Below are 20,760 nucleotides of genomic sequence, written 5' to 3'. Positions count from 1 at the left end.
ATTCGTTTTTTCATTCATTTGTTTGTTCGTTCGTTCATTCACTCATTTTTTTTAAATCAATTCATCAAATTAAATAATTAATTTAAGTAAAATCAATTATCATTTTAATTCTTTATAATTTTTGATAGCTTAAATTTTCAAATAAAAGCAATTCTATAGACCTAAAAACATTTGGTTCATTACATGATTGCCAATATTTGTTTATATGTATGTTTTGTATATATTTATTTATTATTTTTATATATATTAACATACATTCTTTCTTCCAATTATATTCATTCATTCATTCATTCATTTATTCATTCATTCATTCATTCATTCATTCATTCATTCATTCATTCATTCATTCATTCATTCATTCATTCATTCATTTATTTATTCATTCATTCATTCAATCAATCAATCAATCAATCAATCAATCAATCAATCAATCATTCATTCATTCATTCATTCATTCATTCATTCATTCAACCATCCATTCATTCATTCATTCATTCATTCACTCACACTCATTCTTTCATTAATTCATAGATTTATTTATTAATCTTTCTAATTTACTTTTTATTTCTTATTTAAATATATAGGTCCAGATCGGCTACATTTATTCTCAAATCTAAGCCCAATAACATATCTTTTTGCTATCTTGACGTGTGAAATGCTAACTAACTGACATCACGAATCATTAATGACATTATCATTTTTCTACTTTTATTAATTTATATTATTACTGTTTCATCATTAAACAAAAGTTTATATCACTAATTAAATTATTTCAATTGAAAAAAAATTAATAAAAATTATTAAAATATTTAATACGTTGTATTCTCATTTTTAGAGTTTTATAATCAAAAAACAAAAATTTTAGCTGGTCCAATCTACACACACACACACACACACACACACACACACACACACACACACACACACACACACACACACACACACACACATGAGAAATGAAAGAACGTAGGAATCTTTCTTTATTCGAACCTGGTATCTTTTAGGCAAGATCAGTCGCCATTTATCATTCATTACACATTTTCCCTCTAAGAGCCAAAATAAACAAAATATCAATTCTTGGGTTCAGAATTTTAAAAACATTGTATTCAATGTCTAGAGATGTATTATCGTGAAATATCCGTGAAAAGTTGAAATTCAGAAGAAAAACAAAGCAAAATCGAAGTTTAAGAACGGTTAAGAATGAAATCTTAGAAAATAGCGAACTAAATTATAATAAATTAATATATTTATTGATTAAAATTTTTATTAGTACAGCAATTCAAAACCACGAATTAAGAACTAACGAAGATGATATATTAATTAATAAAAAAATTAAACATTTTTGGAACCAGTCGTAAATCTAAACAGACAACTTTGAAAAGCTCAATTCTAGTAAACTTTTTACAGATCAATTCTTGTAAATGGCTTTGTTTAAATCGTATATAAGAGAAGTAATTTTTCTGATTTACAAAAATTGCCAAGTTTTGTGGGTTCACCAAATCAGCGTAAAAATAGAACGGAGAATCTCTGAAGAAATAATATCTGAAATGGGCTCCTCATCTAGTAAGAAGCAAGAAATGTGTGGTTTGAGGGAGGAGGTGGAAGATTCAGCCGAACACGGCAATGTGATTCCGATTTCGAGATTGTTATTCGAGACTAACTACTCATTTAGTCAAAACATAGCCAACCGTCTGAAGGAAATGGTTAAAGAGATGATTGATGACGCCAGAAGGATCCAGCTGTCAGACGAACTCTCTCAATTTGACGGTTTTCTAGTAGAAAATAATGACAAATTTCAAATTAAGAGAGATGAATTGAGAAAATTTGTGTGCGTCATTTCTCTGGATAGAGACCACCCGAGCAGAACCAGCGGGAGATTGAAATTAATAGTAACAGAGAGTGTGGAGGAGGAAATACTGAATCGCATTGGCACCATGCCGGCTGACACGCAGTACGAACTGCTGAAGAACATGCAAGATGCATACTTCGATGAAGTTACTGGGTACAATCTGGCCAGGAACATTTCTCTGAAGGAAGATGGAATAGACCGTGTAAGAATGACCTACACCGACCGATACATTGAAGCATTGGCTCGAAGCAGACGCTACCGTCTGCCCTACTTCTCTCACAAGTTCCTCCATAAGGACTGTCCAGTCTGCAAGAAAGAGTTTGTTGAGGGGAAGTTCGTGCACACCCTGCACTGTGGACATGCCCTTCATTTCCATTGTTCGGACGCTTACATCCAACACTTCAGCGTGTGTCCTTGTTGTCGCGCGGACCTTGTGGTCAATCACAGGGTGGTCGAAAGAGTTGAAAGCAAGATGAATGCTGATGGCTCCAGGGATCTTTATGTATCTCTGTCACGTGAGCCCAAATATTACTGACCATTCTAACAACTTTTGTCGCTTTTTTTTCTTTCGTTTTTTTTGTCAAATAAAATCAGTTTTGGATAATTTTTGGAATTAATACAAACATGTTCTTTGCCGTTACATTCTTTTTTTTAATAAAATTTCAGATATAATTATTATATCATATATATCAAAATCATGAAATAGATTCATTTCAGCAACATATCTTTTTCATTGTCAAGCCAACAGGAATGATGACTTAAATAGCTTAAAATAAATAATATGGGTCGAAATATTAGACTTTTTGATCTTAACTAAAGTGCAAATTTGAATTGATATTGATCAAACACATCAGTTTTAACATTTTAAAAGCGAAATTAGCATTATGAATCCCAACACATACGCGTGAGTAATTAATGTCCAACTGCTGATACTGACCAATGCAAAATTTAAAAATTCATCTAGTCTGATAAATAATTTACTAACAGAGAGAGAGAAAGAGGGGAGAGAGAGAAAGAAAGAGAGAATGAACTACAAACATACAACGGTCTTATAAGCAGAAGCAAATATATCATCTACCTAAAATCTCTGCTACTTCTGCTGATGAAATAAAAATTTCGATGGATCCTATAACAATAATGATGGCCAGTCATATGCCCTTGTGGCGCAACCGGTTAGCGCGTTCGGCTGTTAACCGAAAGGTTGGTGGTTCGAATCCACCCAGGGGCGTGTTAAATCTTTTTATAACTAGATATAACACTAACTAACTTTATGTTTAATTATATCTGTATAATTAATAATATAGTATAATATATAGCTTTAGAATTATTTATCAAAATAAATTTTTTTAAATATTTTATTAAAAAATAATAATATAATAATATTAATAGTAGTAATAATATTAATAACGATGATGATGATGATAACATGTTGATGATAACAACATGCTATTAGCACTGATTGGCATTTTGTGTGTAACAGTTTATACACTTGAAAGATTTAGTAAAAATGTGTGTATGTGTGTGTTTGTGCGTGTGTGCGTGTGTACGTGTGAAAAAGTGTACAACAAATTTTTATGTGAAAAAATTTAAGTTCCAGTAAATAAATTAATTGAATAACTCATTAGTTAAATAACTATCTTAGACAAATTATCTTTATTAGCTTATTTTTTTGATAAATAATAAAATTATGATTGAATAATTATATCTAATAAAATTATGATCGATTAATTATTTGTAATAATTAAATTTTTACAACACCCCTTTCGTTTTTTCAAAGAATTTCACAATTTAACTCTAGCGCGATCGTTTGCACTGGCTGGATGTTAGTTAATAATTAATAATTCTCACAATTTATTTCAATCGGAACGGATTATTTACTGCTTGTGCAAGTGAGTGTGTCTATGTGTCTGTGTGTGAGAGAAAAAGAGAGAGAAAAAGAGAGAAAAAAAGAGAAAGAGAGAAAGAGAAAGAGAGAGAGAGAGGAATACATGTTTGAAGATAAAAGAAGAGAGAAAGATAATGATGAAGAGATAGAAAAAAAAGAGAGAGTCAAACGCTGAAAGAGACAAAAAAGTTGAAAAAAGAAAGGGAGAGAGAGAGAGAGAGAGAGAAACATCAAGTACACAATGAATATGAAACGTTTATGTTTATGGCATGCTCGTCGTCATAAGTAATCCTTCCCGTCATTGGGTTTATGACGCAACGACCAATTTTAATTAACATCCACTTTTCATGGCAACATTAAGATGGATGGATGGATGGATGGAAAGTTCAAGTTCAATGGATTACAAATCATTTTAAGGGTAAAATAATGAATGGATGGATGGATGGATGAATGAATGAATGAATGAATAAATACATGAGTGAGCGAACAAACGAAGAACGAACTAACGACCGAATTGATAATCAACTGAATAAACGTGATAATAAATGAAAAACATTGTCAAAAGTAATTAAACAATGTTACGGAAGTTTAGAAGAAAGAACTTGATCCCGAAAATATTAAACCATAATCAATCTTTATCTTACTCTTGCCAGCCAGCAAATACAGTAGCATACACTGGTATTACATTCCAACAGTACCCCAAACTGGTAATAATACGTCTAACTTTATTGGCAGCCAGTCAGTCTGTTTATTAGAATTGATGGTCTGTATGTTTGCTTGTGTGTTTGCTTGTGTGTGTGTGTGTGTTTTGTGTGTGTATGTTTTTTGTGTGTGTGTGTGCGCGTCTGTGTGTTTAAGTTTGTTTTGTTTGCGTGTCTCTGAGTATGTGTGTTTGGGTATATCCGTGTATGTATGCGTGTGGGTGTATGTATTATAATAAAAATTGATGGTTTATACACATATAAACACATACACATGCACACACACACACACATTCACACACACACATACAACCATACACACATAAAGTCACTCACTTAGAAACAATTTGTCATGATCACGAATGAATGCAATGATTTATGACCCATTCAATTTAACACGTGAGAGATCAAAGAAGAAGTTAATGTCCTTGTATGTATATGACAGTGTTTGTATGTTTGTGTGTGTGTGTGTATTTGTGTATATGTGTGTAGGAACATGTGTGAATGTAAATGGCTGTTGTTATTTGTTCTCATTTGTATTTTTATGGCCGTGTGTTTGTAGATTTGAAATGTTATATTTTTTACTATATGTTTTTCGTTTCGTCACTTTTGTATTATCTTTCTCTCTCTCTCTCTCTCTCTCTCTCTCTCTCTCTCTTTCTCTCTTTCTCACACACACACATTTTGTAAATTTGTAAAATTGTATACTTTGTATGTAAATTCATCTCATGAACTCACATGTATTACTTTTTCTTTATTCAAATCAATAGATTTGAATCAAATCAAAACGCCTGTCCAACAGGCTTGTCTGTATTGTTAAACTAATGTATTGTTAAATGCACAATGTGACTACGATACACTTATTGGCTTTTTATTTTTGGTCTTTAAAGGGCTGTTAATGAAGGCGGGTAATCCAGAGCCAAGCAGGGTACCTAGGCACAGAAGACGTAGAAACCCCAAAATATTTAAGATAGGGTCTGAATTTATTTGTATGGAGATCAGAAAAGATTTATTAATATTCTTAATCAAAATCAATATGCCGATATTTTAAATAATTTGTCTGTAAAAGAAATTTCCTGATATATTTTTTCACCAGTTTTGTTGCAAAATTATGAACACTCTTTCGTCCAAATTAATGTATTAAATACAATATTGTATTTCTGAAGGCTTCTTTTTTGTGAAAGCCTAACTTAACCAAACCTGTCCTAGATCCAGCCCACCACATTTCTCTTCTTTTTTTCTATAAATGTTTTTATTTGCATTTGGTTTGTATTAGTATTTTTATTTTTATTAAGTTTGTTAAAAAATGCTTTGTGTGATTCTTGTGAAATAGTTGTATAATTTTTTGGTGTCATATTCTGTGGTATAATTTGGGTTACAATTTGATGGTATGATATTTTCAGTCGTTCGTCAAGTCAGTTAATTAAATTAATTAAATAATTGATAATTAATTGATTAAAAATAATTATAGAATGCGTTTGTTTACGCAAGTCTAATTAGAATAAGAACACGTTTTTACATTTAACTAATATTGAATTATTAAATTCTAAGAAATTGTTTCGTCACACCCCATCTTATCTTACAAAACTTTGAAGTAACTTGCTGAACATATGCCTTTCAAAAGTTTTCTTACGTAACTGTGTAAGACGTTATATACCTTTGTTAATACTGCTTCATGTTGGAGTTATGTATGTGTGTATGTGAGTGAAGTGAATGTATTGGTGTAATTTTTATGGGGTTGTTCTTAAGAGGTAAATTTCACATTTTCCTTCTCTCTCCCTCTCTCTCTCTCTTACCCTATCTTTTTTTCTCCCTTTCTCTCCCTCTCTATCTCTTTCGTTTATTCTTCAACTCTTCTTTCCTTTTTCTCGATCTTACTATACAATTAAAATTAAAAAACAATCACTTAGTTTAATTTTAATTTTTTACACTTTGTTTTTGTAAGTAAAAACACATACACAATAACATACACACATACACACACACAATAATACACACATATACACACACAATAATACACACACATATACACAGACAATAACACACACACACACATACACACACACACACTGATATAAAAAATATACATAATAGAAAATATCTGAAGAATTATATCGATGCAAATGTTTGAGAGTCAATCATCAGAAAACTTATTAAGTCAACAACTAAAAAAATAAGGCGAATTATTATTATTGTTGTTTTTTGTTGTTATTATTGTTGTTGTTATTATTTGTCTATATTCTTAAAACTACATATTATCGTCACCGTCAATTTTTCACTTTTTTCAATGATAATTCAGCGTTGTAGACTGGTCGAACAGTGGCTGTAGTAGTAGTAGTGTTGGCTGTTGTAGTAGTAGTAGTGGTGGTTGTTGTAGTAATCGCGGTTGTTGTAGTAGTAGTAGTGGTTGTAGTAATAGTTGTTGTTTTAGTAATAGCGGTTGTTGTAGTAGTAGTGGATGTTGTAGTAGTAGTGGTTGTTTTAGTAACAGCGGTAGTAGTAGTAGTAGTGGTTGTTGTAGTAGTAGTAGTTGTTGTAGTTAGTAAGCAAGTCGCCTTCCTATTGATAAGTACGCACTTTTTTTTGGGGGGGGAACTTTCAACTACATGAAAATTAATTTGGTTACATTACATGGGAATAATAATTACTTCTGAAGGAAAATAATTTAACGTAGTAATCGTTACTATCGTAAAACAAAAATAATAATACTAATATAATGAGTAATAATAACAATTTTAACGATTTAATGTCGGGAGCGCTTGTGGGCGATAGCGATTTTTTGAGGTTGCGAGTTCTTGGACTTTCAAAAAATTCGAATCACACGTAGTAATTAGATGTAGTATTTAATTAGTACCTAGGGGTCACATCCGCACGTGAACACACCACGACTACAACAGGGTTCCACGCAGTTCATGCAACTCAAACCAGCTTCAACTACAAGCCGAACCGAAACAAACCATGTGATGATAACGAACTAGGTTTTCATCTTGAAATCTGAATCAAATTAAATCGAATTATTCATTAATTTTTAAATTAATCAACAAGTAGTCTTGAATCTGTAAAATTTGTGAAATTGAACAAACATTTGAAGATTTGACACCACCATGAAACAGCAAAATTTTAGAACTTCATAGATGTTTTAGACTAAAAATTAATCTCGTAAACTGAATAAACTCTAATTAGAAAACATGCTCAAGTATCTTTTCGATTTCAGTTTATTTTACCTGAATTGTACAGAAATTATTGAGAAAGCTTAATTATGAATCTGGATAATGCAAATGTTTTTTGAGAAACAGAATTTTTCCGCTAAATTTCGTACTAATAAATAAAATAAAATTTGAGAAAGGAATAAAATTGTCCAAAATAATTTAGAAACATTTAATGACCAAAATAAACAACACATAAGTATATAATAATTGATATAGTGTCAGTTTTCAAAAATAATCCCACGGTTTTCATTGGCGTACAAATTTTAGCTGGAACTTAACAATTGCATTTTCTGTACGAATATATGTGTGCACTTCAAACTATAATGTTTTATATAATTTAAATATTATCATTTAAGTGATAAAGTCTTAAAATTAAATTCTGATTATCCGGACGTTGAAGATAGACAACAAATATTAGGACTGCCAAAACCAAATAGATTTATTTGACAACAAGAATTATGCAAAAGCATCAACACATGTTAGAATGGTCAGTAATATTTGGGCTCACGTGACAGAGATACATAAAGATCCCTGGAGCCATCGGCATTCATCTTGCTTTCAACTCTTTCGACCACCCTGTGATTGACCACAAGGTCCGCGCGACAACAAGGACACACGCTGAAGTGTTGGATGTAAGCGTCCGAACAATGGAAATGAAGGGCATGTCCACAGTGCAGGGTGTGCACGAACTTCCCCTCAACAAACTCTTTCTTGCAGACTGGACAGTCCTTATGGAGGAACTTGTGAGAGAAGTAGGGCAGACGGTAGCGTCTGCTTCGAGCCAATGCTTCAATGTATCGGTCGGTGTAGGTCATTCTTACACGGTCTATTCCATCTTCCTTCAGAGAAATGTTCCTGGCCAGATTGTACCCAGTAACTTCATCGAAGTATGCATCTTGCATGTTCTTCAGCAGTTCGTACTGCGTGTCAGCCGGCATGGTGCCAATGCGATTCAGTATTTCCTCCTCCACACTCTCTGTTACTATTAATTTCAATCTCCCGCTGGTTCTGCTCGGGTGGTCTCTATCCAGAGAAATGACGCACACAAATTTTCTCAATTCATCTCTCTTAATTTGAAATTTGTCATTATTTTCTACTAGAAAACCGTCAAATTGAGAGAGTTCGTCTGACAGCTGGATCCTTCTGGCGTCATCAATCATCTCTTTAACCATTTCCTTCAGACGGTTGGCTATGTTTTGACTAAATGAGTAGTTAGTCTCGAATAACAATCTCGAAATCGGAATCACATTGCCGTGTTCGGCTGAATCTTCGACCTCCTCCCTCAAACGGTTTTCTTGCTTCTTACTAGATGAGGAGCCCATTTCAGATATTATTTCTTCAGAGATTCTTTGTTCTATTTTTACGCTGATTTGGTGAACCCACAAAACTTGTCAATTTTTGTAAATCAGAAAAATTACTTCTCTTATATACAATTCCATTAAAGTCATTTACAAGATTTGAGCTACAAAGATCGAGTTTTATGACCAGTTCTAATGAAAATTTAAACATTTATTGTGGACCAATAAATTGGAACAAAGTTTATAAATTTAGATTGTGGTTCGTCCCGTGATTATTGCCTCATTAAGTTTATCATTTTACTATCGACATAATCAGCACAGCGACTAATGAAATCATTCTAAAAATTAACTCTATCCACATTGCAAGTTTTAAATTATTTTACGATCATGTAGATTGGTTGCACTACTAACAATGTTTAATGATCAGTCAAGTACGGGTATTCAAAGTGCAAACACACACATACACACACACACACACACATAAGCAAACACACACACACACAGAAATTCATACACACACACACACACACACACACAGATTCACACTCAAACACACACACACAAGTGAACGCACACCCGAAAACACACACACTCACAAAGATTCACACACGTTTGTTTTTAATGACAGAGGACCATCTGTCCAAGAAAAATTGACCGCGAAAACGACGACAATGATGATGATGATGAAGATGATGATGATGGTGATGATGATGATGGTGATGATGACGACGACGATGATGATGACGATAGTGACAAGATTAATGAATAAATGAGTGAATGAAAGAATGAATGAATGAATGAATGAAAAAAAGAATGATTGATTGATTGATTGGCCTGTACATTCACTCATTCATCACTCATCTACATCAAACTTGGCGTCGTTGGTTGTCTCTCAAGCACTTTCAGACTCTTAACTATCTTTCTCCAATTTTTTTTTCCCTTCCTCCTCTCATCAACTTCATCCATCTATCTTCATCTTCATCATCATTATCTTTATCATCATAATCATTATCATTCTTATCTCATTATGATAAATGAAAATGAGATAGAGAGAGGAGAAAGAGAGGGGAGAGAGAGAGACGTACACACACACACACACACACACACACACACACACACACACACACACACACACACACACACACACACACACACACCAATCTACACTATATTGGCAGATCAATGAAATAAACAAAGAGATAACATTACAAATTTTCCCAACTCAGATAACGCCTGGCCCATCATCTGTAACGTTGGCTAATTATTAAAACAGAAATTTGTACCAGTTTCCTTTGGACAATTTGTAACTGAAATCACATGCAGCACAAAAACATCATACGTTCGTTCGTTCGTTTATTTATTTATTCATTCATTTGTTCGTTCGTTTATTCATTCATTCACTCATTCATTCATTCGTTTGTTCGATCGTTAGTTCGCACATTCATTCATTCGTTCGTTCATATGTTTATTTGTTCATTCATTCGCTTAATAACTTATTAATTCCTATTTGGAGATATTTAGGACTAATAAGTTTGCATGTGTGTGTGTGTGTGTGTGTGTGTGTATGTGTGTGTGTGTGTATATGTGTGTGTGTGTGTTTATCAGTTGGTGTTTTTTACATTACTGTATTTGAACATTGGTTTAAAATTCATAATTTTTCACGAAACTTAGGAGGTGTTTGGTTAGGTTTTAAACGACATCATTTAAAAACTCTAACGGTATTAAGTAAAGATGATAAACATGATACTATACAAATATATGGAATGATACCCGGTACGAAAAGATACGATACAGTTAGCGATACGATGCCAAACGAAACGAAACGGTGTTATATGGGAATGTTTACATTTAGAATCTAAACTTATTTCGTTCATTTGTCAATCAATATGATCTTCGTATTTTTACATCGTAAATATTATGATTGAATTAACGAACAAACGAACGAACGAATGAATGAAAAAATGAATGAAAAAATGAATGAAAAAAATGAATGAATGAAGGAATGAATGAATGAAAGAATTGAACATTTAGGAGAATGATAGTGAACAGTGAGTGTGCGCAGCGAGCGTAAGATGGATTGACAAAACGAATGAACGAATAAATTAAAAAGTGAATAAACGAATGAATGGTTGACTCGTGATTGATTGATCAAATTCTGCAAATAAAATAAAAGAATGAACAATGGAGATGACGGTAACAGACAATGAAACGTTTAAACTCATCATTACAGTTACACATACATCTTTTTGATTGGAAGAACTTACAGGCATACATACATACATACACACACACACATACATACATGCACACATACATATACACACACCGACACATATACATATAAATACACAAACATACAAACAAACATACATACAGACATCATCCTTAGTCTGTCTGACTCTTCATATCAATAAAAACCTTTCTTTGGAAATTTTTTACTGTGTTAAATTCTGCGATCTTTACATTTTTATTTGAATATTCGAGAATTTTGTTTAATAAATATTATTTATACACACATATACACATAAAAACATCACATAAATTAAAACACATAGAAACACATACAAATACAAACAAAAACCAACAAACATCTAATTCATTTTAAAACGAAATTAGTCGTATTTATAATAGACAGTTTTGTTTCATTTGTAAGAGGCTGGGGTGGGCCAAAGATGCAGGGGCGTTTGGCTCGTCCCTCTCTGCCCTACCACGCAATTACCATCCAATTACAAAGCCCTCTACACCCTAACCTCCATCTAGACAACAATACCTTAGTAATCTGCATAACCACATGGTTCAATTAATCTTTCACCAATATCTAATAACTCTAGAATGCTTAATCGTAGTATCACGTTTGTAAACTTATCATATTCGTTGTTATATCTTCTAGAAAAAGCTCGAATTCAAGCTGATAGAAACTTCATATGATAATTATTAACAACAAAAACAACAGCAGCAGTAATAATAATAGTAGACATAATAATAAATAAAATTAATTATGAATTATTAATAATAATAATTTTAATTAATTATTATATTCAAAAAAATTACTGAGAAACAAGCTGATTCTGCTGAACAACTCTAAAAAAATCATTTTGGAAATTCGCAAATAATTATTATCAGCACAATCAAGGAAATGAGATGCAGATATACAGTTAAGTTGCCGGCTGGCTGGCTGGTTGGTTGATTGATTGGTTGACTGGCTGGCCGATTGGCTGGTCTGGTCCGCTGATTGGTTGGTTGGTTGGTTGGTGGTAGTCAATTGCACAAATGACTTTGCACTAGTACATCCCTCTTAATGACGTCATTATAATTTCCCTCTATCTTCTCTATATAATCGTCAGCGTCATCATCATCAGTAGTAGTAATTGTAGTAGAGTTAGTAGTAGTAGTAGTAGTAGTAGTAGTAGTAGTAGTAGTAGTAGTAGTAGTAGTGGTAGTAGTAGTGGTAGTAGTAGTAGTAGTAGTAGTAGTAGTAGTAGTAGTGGTAGTAGTAGTAGTAGTAGTAGTGGTAGTAGTAGTACCATTGTTTTGTTATTATTACTGATGTTATTGTCGTGAGGTGCCGTTAATTATCACACGTGCTAGTTTTACAAAGTCAATTTGTTGTTACTCCTAACGAATTGAATGAATGGACTAACAAATGAATGAATGAATGACGAACAAATGAATGAATGAATGAACAAGCGAAAGAACGAAAGAAGGAATACATTTATTGTCGTTTGTCTATCTGTCTGTCTTTCTCTCTTTCTCTCTCTCTCTCTCTCTCTCTCTTTCTCTATATGAATATAATGAATAAATGAATGAACGAACGAACGAACGAACGAACGAACGAACTAACAACATGCTTCGCTCATATAATTTTTGCCTTACACATGTTTAAAATTTTCAATTCCTGTTCTTTTGTGTTGATGTTAAAGATGTTAACGTCAAAGATGTTTGGAGATTGGAAATAAAACATTAATGCAACTGTACAATGATCTGTTGTTAATGTAATGTAAACGTAATGTTGCAATAATATAACAACAATGATATTATTATTATTAATAACAATAATATTAATAATAATAACTTGATGTTAATAAAACTAAAACACATTGACAATGAATAATCCTTTTCATAAATATATAAGATATTTTGATTAAATAGATTTATTGACCGAATACATCAAGCAAGTTAATTAGTCTCGTGTATAACAATAACAATTGATACTGAAAACGAATAGATGAGCATCATTTAGTGTCGTACTAACTGATTGTAACATTAATTAGGTTACAAAGTATTTTGCTTCGTTGTTTTTTGGTGGTATGATTCGTCATATTTCTGAGGTTAAACCCACAAAAATACAACACAACACACCTTCAAAAATTCAACAACAATTTTCTAACATTCGATCGACATTGTAAATAAGTTCAAAGTAGCACTCGACCACATAAACCCACACACACACGCACACACACGCACAAACACACACACACAACAGAGAGAGAGAGAGAGAGAGAGAGAGAGAGAGACATTAACACCATTTCACAAACAAATAACACACACACACACTTCAACTTTGTGTTACGTGTTAGTGCAATAAAATTTGAGGTGCTATCCATATATAATTAACATGAAAATGACGAACTATTTGGATATATATACAAATAGTTTTACACATATATCACACACACATACACTCACATATATCACACACACATAAACTCACATAAATATCACACACACAATTATACGTACACAAGATGTATACAAAGTACACATACACGCACATATGTAAAACATACAAACACACACACACTTTTAAAACATAATTAATTTGGTATAAATTTAAAATGAATCTAAGCATTGGCTAATGATGATTTAATTATATATTATTATTAATAATTAGTAATTCTATCTTCTGCAATTGTTTAACTCATTCATTTGCTCATTCACTCATTCATTCACTCACTCACTCATTCGTTCATTTATTCATTCTTTCAACAATTCATCATTCACATTAGCACATTCTTTCCCATAAGAAACTTTGAAATAAACACGCATACAATCCACACATACACACATGCACACACACACATACACACACATATACACATACACACACGCACACACACACATGCATACACAAAAGTACAACATAAAAAGTTACATAATCAGATAAGAGTATGTATCAATGTATCATATGTATCAACATTTTACAACTGTAATAGTGATTAGTGATTTGTGATCCGTAACTTTGAAAATTTCATAATTCTAATCTTTCAACAAAATATTATTAATTGTTTTTTACTTAGTAAAATATTATTCCGATTATATAATATAATAAAAATGATGTAAATATTGAAAAATATGTATGTTTGTTTGTATGTTTGTGGATGTTTGTCTATATGCCCTTGTCTATTTATGTATGTGTGTGAGTATGTCTGTATGTTAATGAATCTATGTTTGTTTGCATTTATATTCTTTTTGTTTGAATGTGTGTTACATGACTGTTGTCACATGAATTATAAATAATAACTAACAAGTAACTGATAATAGATTTCATTAGCATAAATACAGACATACATATAAGGATTTACAATCAACACACACCACACACACACACACGCACGCACGCACGCACGCACATACACACACATTTAATTTTACCCAAATTATGACGTCATTATAATCAAACCTAACATACATATCCACATTTTGTGTTTTGGCGTCATCATTGTATTTGTTGTCGGTGTGTATTGCTGCACTTTTTGTTGTTTGTAGGTCAAACATTCATTCATTCATTCATTCATTCATTCGTTCGTTCGTTCGTTCGTTCGTTCGTTCGTTCATTCCTTCATTTATTCATTCATTCATTCATTCATTCGTTCGTTCGTTCGTTCGTTCGTTCATTCATTCATTTATTCATTCATTCATTCATTCATTCATTCATATGCCGTTCGTTCGTTCGTTCGTTCGTTCATTCATTCATTTATTCATTCATTCATTCATTCATTCATTCGTTCGTTCGTTCGTTCGTTCGTTCATTCATTCATTTATTCATTCGTTCGTTCGTTTGTTCATTCATTCATTTATTCATTCATTCATTCATTCATTCATTCATTCGTTCGTTCGTTCGTTCGTTTATTCATTCATTTATTCATTCATTCATTCGTTTGTTCGTTCGTTCGTTCATTCATTCATTCATTTATTCATTCATTCATTCATTCATTCATTCATTCATTCATTCATTCATTCATTCATTCATTCATTCATTCATTCATTCATTCATTCATTCATTCATTCATTCATTCATTCATTCATTCATTCATTCATTCATTCATTCATTCATTCGTTCGTTCGTTCGTTCGTTCGTTCGTTCGTTCATTCATTCATTTCTTCATCCACATGCATGCGTGTGTTGTTTGGTTGGTGTGTGCCGATGAATTAAGTATGTTTGTACGGGCGCTTGTATGTTGTGACATTCGAGAGTTTATGGCCTGTTGTTCGCATGGGATGGTTTTTTTTTGTTACTTTCTGTAAAAATTATGTTGTGAACAGATGAACATGCACACGAACAAATGTAAAGGTGAACAGAAGATGGCACCAACATACAAATAAACAAATTAAAAACAAACATACCAACAGATCAAACATACAAGCAATCAGACCTACAAACAAACTGAAAATGAAGAAACAAACAAACAAATGAACGTAGAAAACAAACATACTAACAAACAAACATAGAAACAAACTGACAATTATACTGGCAGACAAAAGAACCTACAAACAAACATACATACATACAAACAAACAAACAAGCATACAATCAAACAAACATACATACAAATATACATACAAACATACAAACAGAAGCACTTTTTAGTAACAATCGTTCTTCACCTCATTTTTCTTGTTAAGTTGTTTTCACACCTGGTTAGCAATAAATGAAAGCTACTGGATATCCTCTTCTGTCTTTCTTTTTTGTTTTCTTTTCTCTCTCACTTCGTCTCTATTTTCAGCTCTCTCTTTCTCTCTCTCTCTCTCTCTCTCTCTCTCTCTTTCTTTCTTTCTTTCTCTCTCTCTCTCTCTCTTTTTCTCTCTTTCTGTTTATGTTTTTCGTATTAAATTATTCAATGTTCATTAATGTCATATATTTGCCCTCTCATCATAAAGTTTATTGCATCAATCAATCGTTTAACGACCGAAAATATGCATATGCAAATAGAATAGGCACACATTAAACTCATGCACACTTAAACACACACACACACACATACGTGTATATATATATATATATATATATATATATATATGTATGTATATGTATATATACACAATAAACACACATGCACACATAAACGCATGTATGGTTTACATGTTTATATGTAATACACATTGCATAAAACTATATTAAGATTATGTTATACATTTATATATATATATAATGTCATATATATATATATATATATATATATATATATACCCTTATACAAACACACACACATACACATACACATATATATATACATATATACTAATTATATCTCACATGTACAATTACTATGTATATCACACATACGTTCTATTATGAACATACAATGCATGCGGAAGACTTGATATATAAAAAGATTTGTTTGTGGAGAACGAACAAATGAAGAAAGATATTATATCCTAAAGCCTTGATACTGTTATCTATGTTATCGGATGTTTTACCGATATTTTGATTAATTAGTTTAATTAGTTTAATTGATTGATTATTTGATTGATTGGTTTGAAGGTTGATTGATTATTCGATTGCTTAATTGATTGGTTGGTCGGTTGGTTGGTTCATTAATTGATTTTCCGATAAAAGTAAATGAAATTACTAATACAAATAAATAAATATTAAATAAACCAAGTTAATAAATCAAATTAATAGGTGATTAACTATAAAATAAATTATTAATAAAGATAATTTTCAGATAGATTATTAACAAAGTAGATGGATTAATATTTCAACGTAACGTTATATAACAAGATTATCATACATCATCACATCAGCAGATTACAGATTACATCAAAACATTCGAACGCATTGAATTTATTAAATAGTAAGGTTGCATGTTAATTTCGAATAGTTAAATTTAAAATTAACGTCAAACTTCATATATATATATATATAGATGTTCGGACGATAACATTTATAGCAGTAAATTGTGTGAAATAAAACGAGAATAATTTCGAAACAACAATATTTGAATAGACTACTGCTACTGCTGCAACTACAGCTGCTACTTCAGCTGCTACTACAGTTGCTACAACGGCTACTACTACTACTACTGCTGCTATTTTTACTACAACAACTGCTTCTTCAACCATAAGGAAGGCGTTACTGAATATGTTAGCCAGTCACCATCAACTGCCGACTTAAAATCTGCAAACATGCCTAAAAAAGAATCAACCGCTCCTTTCGATAGCAGACTACATGCTAAAAAAATCAACAACAACTACTACAACTACAGCCACAATAGCTACACTACCACCACTAAATATAGCCACACTAACAACAACCACAACTTCACTTACTACAACTCCAAATGTAGCCGAGACTACAACAACCAAAATTGTAGTCGTAACGACAACAGCCACAGATGCAGTTACCGCAACAACGATCGCAACAGTTTTGCAACAATTTGGATAGCATGGATATTTTTTTTCTTTCTCCTCCATACACCATCCTCTCACTCTACATATTTAAGTGTTCATCGTGGTTCGTCTGTTCGCGTTCCTTTGTTGCTTATTATTGGCAACGTCAACAACAACAACATCATCAACAACTACAACATCAACAACAACAACAACTACAACAACATCAACAACTACAACAACATCATCATCAACAACAACAACAACATCAACAACACTACCTACAACATCAACAGCAACAACATCAACAACAACAAAAGCCTTTGTGTAGTTACTGTTGACAAATCCAAACCTGGTCTGACATACAAAGTCGGAGATATCTGGCCTAAGGTATGCTCACTGGTTGATAATATTTTTCAAGAATTTTATATATAAACAATTTCTCTATATTCTTCTCATCTCTTTTACTATCTCACAGACAGCAAGTATTTTATGCTTCAATGTTTTAATAGTACATCTACTACTGCAATTATAATTACTAAAAATGCTACTACTATAACAACTACTACTGCTACTACTATAACTACCAATACTACAACTACTACTGCTTCTACAACTACCACTACTACAACTACTTTTACCGCAACCGATTGACTACCGAATTAATTAGTTGTCAGGTCTGCTGACACAACAGTCAAAAATTACTATTATTTGTTACGAAAATACTAATTACTATCAATGATTTAACGTAAGAATTGACATTCCATGAATGTCAATTAACGGATCCTATTCATTCTTTTGTTCGTTCGTTCGTTCGTTCGTTCATTCATTCATTCATTCATTCATTCATTCATTCATTCATTCATTCATTCATTCATTCATTCATTCGTTCGTTCGTTCGTTCGTTCGTTCGTTCATTCATTCACTTCATTCGTTCATTCACATCACTTCATCGTTCATTCATTTGTTCTGATTTCTATTGATTAATTTATAAATTAATATATTCAATTGTTTGTTTTTCGTTTATCCGTTTGTTCGTTCGTTTGTTTGTTTGTTCTTTCATTTATATATTCAATCATTTCTTCCTCCTTTCATCTTCACAAGCATTGATAATCGCCAGCATCGTATTAAATTATTAATCCAACATAACAAAATAACAATTATGAGCATACAAACATACAAATACACACACACTTACAAACCTACACACATACAAAAATATGCATACACACAAACACACATACATACAAACAAACATATATACATATACACACGGACGTATGTGTGTAAGTGTGCATCTGTGTCATTATTTGTTTGTGCGTTTGCTTGTGACCTTACGTCAATCAATCAATCAATTTATCACATTAACTTTAAATAACAACAACAACAACAACAACAACAACAACAACAATAATAATAATAACAATAATAACACCAGTGTAATAGAAATAAAATTGAAGCAATGACAAAAATGTTAGCGAGCCGGTTCGCTGGCACTGAACTAAAACAATGGGACTTTTTTAATATATATAAGTATTATTATTATTGACGCTTTCAACGACAACTACAACAACCACATTCCAAGTTGCTACAACAACTAAAACATCAACAACAACCACATCCACAACAACAACAAAAACACCAACATCCTCAATGACTACAACGACAACAACATCCACAATAACAACAACTACAACAGCATCCACAACAACAACAACGTCAACAACAACAGCAACAACAACATCCGCAATGACTACAACAACAAAAACATCAACAACAACAATAACATCATCATAATCGTCTTCAACAGTAACCATAACAACATCAACATCATCATCATCAACAACAACAACAACAATAATAATAATAATAACAACAACAATAGTAACAATGACGAGAGGCATTAATTGGTTTAAATGAACGTTGTGAAAGAAACGACGGGAGATCGATTAATTATTATTATTATTATAATAATAATAAAAATTATTATAATTATTTTTATTATTATTATTATATCGCCGACGTTTGAGGTGATAATTATTATATTAATAATGAAGTTATTTTTATTATTACTATTTATTATTATTATTATTGTTGTTGTTGTTGTTGATGACAGTGATGATGATGATGAAGGCGATCGCAACGATAATGCCGACAAAAAAATGATGATGATGATGATGATGATACCGATGTCAATGATGGAGGTGATAACGATAAGAATGATAATAATGTTGTTGATGATGATGATGTTGTTGTTGATGATGACGATGTTGATGACGATGTTGTTGCTGATGATGATGTTGATGCTGATGATGACGATGTTGTTGTTGATGATGATGTTGTTGTTGATGATGATGACGATGTTGTTGTTGATGATGATGATGTTGTTGCTGATGATGATGTTGTTGTTGATGATGATGATGACGACGATGATGATGAAGTAACTAATTTTCTGAAAGATGTTATCTTGCATCATGTTTATGTCCAAATGGTGGAAATTATCATTCTTTATTATAGCACCATTTCATATCTGGGAATAATTTTTTTTGGCAGCTATAATTTTTTTATTATTCTTAATTATTATGTGGGAATATTTTTTTTTATTCATTCATTTATTCATTCATTTACTTACTTATTCACTCAATCATTTATTCGTCCTTTCGTTCATTCGTTTGTTCATTCATTCAATTAATTAATTTATTCATTCATTGATTCGTTCGTTCGTTCATTCATTCATTCAAATATGAATACTTCTTGTAAAATATTATTATTATATATTATTATTATATTTTAAACATAATAATAATAATAATATTATTATTATATTTTAAATATTGCTGAAAAAATAATTTATAGGCAATGAAATGCCGAAGTTAATGTTGTTAAAGAGCGCTTGAAAATGTTCGAAATATTTAAAATCAAACAATGCATATGATTGTGTTTGATGATGATTTGGTTGTTGTAGTTGTTGTTGTAGTTGTTTTGTCGCTGATGTTAACCATCATCATCATTATCATCATTATCACCACCATCATCATCTTCTTCATCATCACCATAATCACCACCGTCACCTTCATCATCTTCTTCATCACCATCGCCATCATTTTTTTCTTCGTCAACATCATCTTCGTCTTCATTATCGTCATTATCATCATCAACACCACCATCGTCATCATCACCACCATCATCATCATCACTACCACCAGAG

At 31.8% G+C, this 20,760-nt stretch overlaps 2 protein-coding genes across 2 annotated transcripts; one reads left to right on the top strand and one right to left on the bottom strand.

Moving 5' to 3' along the window:
* Window positions 1-1,480: 1,480 nt before the first annotated feature.
* Window positions 1,481-3,466, top strand: HELRODRAFT_192406 (hypothetical protein; the record flags this gene model as incomplete). Its single annotated transcript, XM_009022682.1, has 2 exons — window positions 1,481-2,363; window positions 2,835-3,466. A coding segment is annotated over one exon (342 nt), but the record flags the coding sequence as incomplete, so codon positions are not given.
* A 4,659-nt stretch (window positions 3,467-8,125) lies between these two features.
* Window positions 8,126-9,032, bottom strand: HELRODRAFT_192405 (hypothetical protein). The gene has a single exon (XM_009022681.1). It carries the CDS (start codon window positions 8,964-8,966, stop codon window positions 8,133-8,135), a length of 834 nt encoding a protein of 277 aa, XP_009020929.1. The 5' UTR covers window positions 8,967-9,032; the 3' UTR covers window positions 8,126-8,132.
* Window positions 9,033-20,760: the final 11,728 nt, after the last annotated feature.

The sequence above is a fragment of the Helobdella robusta genome (genome assembly GCF_000326865.2).
Source record: "Helobdella robusta unplaced genomic scaffold HELROscaffold_33, whole genome shotgun sequence".
Lineage (NCBI taxonomy): Eukaryota > Metazoa > Annelida > Clitellata > Rhynchobdellida > Glossiphoniidae > Helobdella > Helobdella robusta.
This window is presented reverse-complemented; position numbering and strand designations above follow the sequence as displayed.